General features: G+C 32.3%; 1 protein-coding gene across 1 annotated transcript; it reads left to right on the top strand.

Moving 5' to 3' along the window:
• The first annotated feature begins 1,394 nt into the window (after positions 1 to 1,394).
• On the top strand, positions 1,395 to 2,545 carry LOC134709480 (rho-related GTP-binding protein RhoQ-like). The gene is made up of 2 exons (XM_063569638.1): positions 1,395 to 1,636; positions 1,778 to 2,545. Exons 1-2 carry the CDS (start codon positions 1,442 to 1,444, stop codon positions 2,147 to 2,149), a joined length of 567 nt encoding a protein of 188 aa, XP_063425708.1. The 5' UTR covers positions 1,395 to 1,441; the 3' UTR covers positions 2,150 to 2,545.
• Positions 2,546 to 5,798: the final 3,253 nt, after the last annotated feature.

Raw genomic sequence — 5,798 nt, 5'->3', positions numbered from 1 at the left:
CAATTAATGGCAATCGTACGACCTTCAACAATGAGAAACTCCATACCGTATAGCTGGTTTTAAAAAGTCCCGACAAGATTGAGAATAGTAACGGCCTAATTTGTAACAAAACAATTTACGAAAAATCAAATCTGACAAACATGAACGTATGACAACCAATAAACTATACAGGCTCCTGACTTTTAACAGACACATGAAGAATGTTTGTGAACGTTAAACCATCCCCAACCTGGGACAATGCTGTTACAGCACATCACAAGTACAAACTATAAAAAAAACAGTTGAAAGAGGCTTAACTCATCAGTTCGATACAAAGCAGAAAAACATCAAACTGAAACATAGATCGAACGTGGCAGGGTATTTATCCATTCCTTATCCATTAAAAGCAGAAAGTACAGATCTTAGAATTCTTTATTCTATGGCAAAAATGTGCAGTGACCGTTCGCATTTCTAATTTTAATTTTACAAAATTTCCTCGTAAGTTATGAATTGTGTAAATCTTGATTTTGTCTTTTATACATTAACAACAACGTATCACTCAGCAATAAAACAAATTTTTGGCAAGTTTGAATATAACACCACAAACGAATTTTGTCAGAAATCACAAGGTGATTTCTCTTACTTCTGGTCTAATATAAGACTTGACCGTTCAATTATAACTTAAGCTTGACTACATTACTTTGAAATATATAACGAGGTTTAATGAGTGCTTTATTCATTTATCACACGGATATGTCCAGTTTGGAAAATGTAATAAAACTGAAGACAATGGCATTTATCAAAATATCACTGTAAAATAAACGTTTGCAAAAGAGAGGCGAAAGATACCAGGAGGACATTCAAACTCGCCAAACGATAAAAAAAAATGACAACACCATTGCTAAAAAAGAAAAAGCACAAAGCTGTTTGTTGAACGTCCTTCCGTTTTCAACCTAGCCGTTATCGATAAGTAAAAGCATAATATGATAAACTATTCAATATCTGCTTTTATGCCTATCTGTCCAGTTATCACCCCGATACTTCTGTATTAGCCCGATCATATGGGCTTTCCTATATCGAATAGGTCAATGACATGTTTAATTTGTATACACCGCCATTTTTACAATCAATATTGATAATTTCAAATTTGATTAATGTTTTCAAACTTTTTTCTCATTAACACCTTGCTCTAAAATAAGGACAAGTAGGGAATAAATTTTCCATGCCCCCATGCGGCCAATTCGACATACTGACAACAAGCTCCAGGGGGTTACTATACACAATGTATATTGACAAGATAAAACAATAGAAAATAATTCAATTTTACTTAGCAGGAGATTATTGTAAACAATAGAGTTCAATCAGGCAATTAGTAATGGTATATAAAAAGTTTGAATTAATAGTTGATAATCATTTTTGTCGTAGCCTTTAAAAAATTACAACCGCTAACCGATAAGTGAAAATGGTTTGCTTCAGTCATGATGTATCTTGCACAATTGTTGGTGATGGACTTATTGGTAAAACATGCATGGCAAAAGCATTTGCTGGTGACTCGTTCCCTGATTATTATGTAGCTACTGTAGCCGAGAGTTATACAGGTTATGTGACTGCTTACGGTGACCAGTACAGTGTTAATATAAAGGATACAAATGGTCAGGTATGAAATTTCTTAATGTTACACGGAATTTTTCTTCAGTAACATTTCAATAATATTTAAACCGAGGTCAATTGATTTTTCCCCCATTGTTGCTCCTTTTAAAACTCATTGTTATATTTTTTTTCTATTTTCTGCATTTAGCATGAAGATGAACACACACGATCACAAATGATTTCCGATGCTGACGTCATTATCGTCTGCTATAGTGTAGTAGAGAGAGAATCCTTTAACAATGTGCAGTCATTCTGGATACATGAAATTCGTAAATTCAACAAAAGAAGGCCAGTTATCTTAGTTGGGACCCAAAGTGACATTCGTGATGAAGATAACACTCAACATGTTTCTGACTTGGAAGGACAATATATGACAAAACTTATTGGTGCTGAATACTATAATAAATGTTCAGCTGCTGCGCAAACTGGAATGAAAAATGTTCTTGAAAGCGTTGTTTTAGCTTCAGTTATATACAGAAAGAAGAGAGCCAGTATTATAAAACGTGTCTTCGGACGATGAAAACGTATTTATCACAGCCAAGGGATATAAACACGTCTTAAAGCGCAGATAATTTAACCTCGCTATGAGAAAAGGTTATCAATTGAACCTAGGTGTTCAAACGTATGATCCTTCGTATCAGTGGTAAAAGAGGAATATTCAGTTTCGAGAAGGATACGAACTATAGGTGTATATAGACAGTGTTTGAGAGCGATTATTTTTTTTTATTATAATAGACTCTTAAGTTAAATTACAAACGGATGCTATGCAAAAATAGGATGGATCATAATACTTTATGTTGACAATGTTATAAGAAAATGCATGTTGCAAAACGAGAGACAAGTTGTGCTTTTTTAAAGACCGAAACAATTTCGGTAAATTGGTAAATATTAGATAAAAGTGTTAGATAAATATGTTCGTGAAATAAAGTGTTAAGCTTCTGTATTATAGCCATACAGCAACAGATTGCCACTTCTTAACGCCGTCCTTCCAATCAGGTATTTCTGGTCGTTTTGGGCTTTTGGATTTTGCAAAAAATATTATTTGCCTTGGTGGTTGAGTCTTAAGTAATTTAAACTACTGTGCCACTGGATTGGATGAGCAGTGGTTTTAAATACTTTTATATTAATTCTTTATTTCGTAAGCAAATGCAGCTCATATGATTGAACAGATACACAAATTATGCCGTATACATATACATATACAGCATTAATCATTTCTAACATATATTTAACGCTGTTTTAGGGAAGGTTGTTTGGATATAGCAGTGTGTTAAACAGGCTTTAATACATGAAAAACAAAAAACAGATTTTGAATATGAAATGCACGACAAATAACATACTGCCTATCGATAATGCAAAAGTACAATCTTCCTTCATAAATAGAAACAGTGATACTTGATTTAAAAAAAGATAGAAAAAGAAAAATCATGTCTTCGAAATTGCAAAGAATTAAATGTTTCAAATAGTGTTCTGCGATACACTCGAGTATTGTAATTAGTAATAATATAAATTATATAATGCAGATTTTACTGACATTTATTTAACTGAAACAATATTATTGTAATAAATCAACGTAAGGTGTTCGCTATTTTGATGTTTGTGAGAAAAAGAGATCCATACTTCCTTTCATTCATGATATTTCGGGACTATTCATGTACAATTTACATTAAGAAAGCTTATTGACCCTCTTGCTGTTTACACAACAACACCTAAAAGAATATTAATGCCAATGTTAATGATAAAATTGAATTCATTCATAAATCCAGTTTTATATAATGAGCAGTTTATGCCATGATATAACAACATGGCTTAAATTTCAACATACAGTCAAAAAGGAGATGTGGCGTATGCGTATACTTATCTAGTATGAAAAACCAAACCAATGACACAAATAAACCAAAGAAATTAAGATCAAAATTCTTCAAATATAGACACAATCTTACTTACAGTATGAAAAGCTGGAAACGACAAAGAGAAGGGTGAACAAGTTGAACGAAAAATTTAAATGTAATCAGCAACCTGTGCTTTAAACTAGAGGCTCCAAAGAGCCTGTGTCGCTCACTTGTGTCTACTGCTTGTTTCGAAATCATGTAATATAAGTTCAAAATCATAATTAATAGTATAAGATACCCTTAATGATTGAGGCCAAGTTTGGTTACTTAAATTTGGTCTAGAATTTTCAAAGGTGAACGGATGCCAAGTAATGAGGAAAAAATGTCAGGTAAGCTAAAAAAAAAAACCCGCTTTTTAGTTTTTAAGTTGGAAGTTGGGTCTTTATGTTTACTATACTTGTGCATGTTCTGTCTGAAATGCATAATAACATATACATTTTCATCAATACTATTTGGGAACGCGTACGTATTTTGTTATGTAAAAGGTCATTCCAATGTTAGATATGACCAGCCTTGACAAGAGAAACATAATAAATAAACAAGGGATCAAAAGATAAATAATTAGAGGTCAGGATGGGGTTTTAAATAGCATATATTGTTCCAAAAATCACCCAAGAAGGTCGATATCAAATTTTGCTACAAAAGCTTAAATAAGTATTTAGGTATTCAAAAATTTTAAAACAACAAGATATAAATAGAATGCTTTCGAATCGCTTTTCTTGATATACCTTCACCAGGACCGCTCAATGCCTATTATTTGAATGCAAAGGTTGTTCTCAGCACGGCCATACAACTGTTTCATTTCCGCTTTTTTTGAACCAATACAATTACTATTGTTTCATTAAACAAGACACAAAGTACACCAAACCGTAATAGAAAAAAGAGCATTAGGATGCGAAAGCAACATTGCATACCATTTTTTTTTAAAGAAAATACACTAATCAGTCCAGTTCTTATTTGTATTCTGATCAGACTAATCACACATTGTAAAAAATAACCAAAAATAAGTATTATGAATTTTAATCCATGAGTATAATTGGGAACAATAATTGGCAGATATTCCGACCGATATTGCACAAGCACAACGATCTGTTCAAACATTTTTTTTTAATTTGTTATAAACAAAAAATGGTTCTTATGGTGGTACAGTACCAGCACATGTATGCTCTTGTACGATAAAACGTCAAAACAAATGTGTTTTGCTTAGGGACGACATCAAAAGTTCAATGAAGGACAAAAAAAATAATTCACATAGTTTTTTCACTGACCCCCCTACCCCCCTCTTAACTTAATTTGGGAAAAATTGATTCACCCATATGGATATATGTAAAAATTAAATCTTGCAGCAGTTCAACCCCCACCCCAAACTATTTGAATTCAGTTTTTTTATCTTACATTGATCTTTTGATGTCGTCCCTTACACAGTTTGTTGCCAATGATATTCTTGTTTTTTTATGGAATAGGGATTTCTTTGGAATCTAATTCAGCATCATACACACGCATGTCATACTAGCTGATGCAGGATTGCTGCATTCGAAATCACGCAATTTGTGTTTGAACTTTAAACAGTTTACCTTACACAGCCTTGAACGTTTGTTTATATGATCAAGAGTTGATAACACCAAGGACATTGGTTATAATGACCAAAACAAGTATCTTAAACAGAATGTAGCGTTTATAAATACCTCAACTACAAAAGGAAAGAAAATGATGATCATCATAAGTGACAGATTTATCCCTTGTTTACCGTCATCTGTACTAGATCAAAGCTATATATATATCAGTTAACTGACCAGTATAAATGGTGGAACCGTTTCAGTTCAGCAAGCTGTGGAACAGTTTCATACCAGCAAATATAATGGATTCTATTTTGATTCTTCTTTGTCATACAAGATTTAAAAATACCTCTTTTTAATTATAGAATCTGCTTTTAAAATATTTTAAAATAACATTCAAATTGATAAATGAAAAAATGCTCTTATTGGTTTTCCGAATCCTATTCATTTTGTGTAGTTTTGAATTCTTTGTTAAATTTTACATGAAAATCACGGAAGAGTAATTTATTAATAGATATGATATACCAAACAAATTGCTTAAAGTGAAAATCTACATTAAAATCCTAAAGACGAGGCAAGAATGAGACAATGTCAAGAAGAGCAAGCATATACTAAATACAATTGTTACTAAGTAAGACAAAGCCAACAGGCTAAGAGTGCAATTAGGGTATTTGGTCCAACAGAAAAATAAACAAGTCCTTTCACACTGATAGTAAAGGGT

The sequence above is a fragment of the Mytilus trossulus genome, chromosome 3, assembly GCF_036588685.1.
Source record: "Mytilus trossulus isolate FHL-02 chromosome 3, PNRI_Mtr1.1.1.hap1, whole genome shotgun sequence".
NCBI lineage: Eukaryota > Metazoa > Mollusca > Bivalvia > Mytilida > Mytilidae > Mytilus > Mytilus trossulus.
This window is presented reverse-complemented; position numbering and strand designations above follow the sequence as displayed.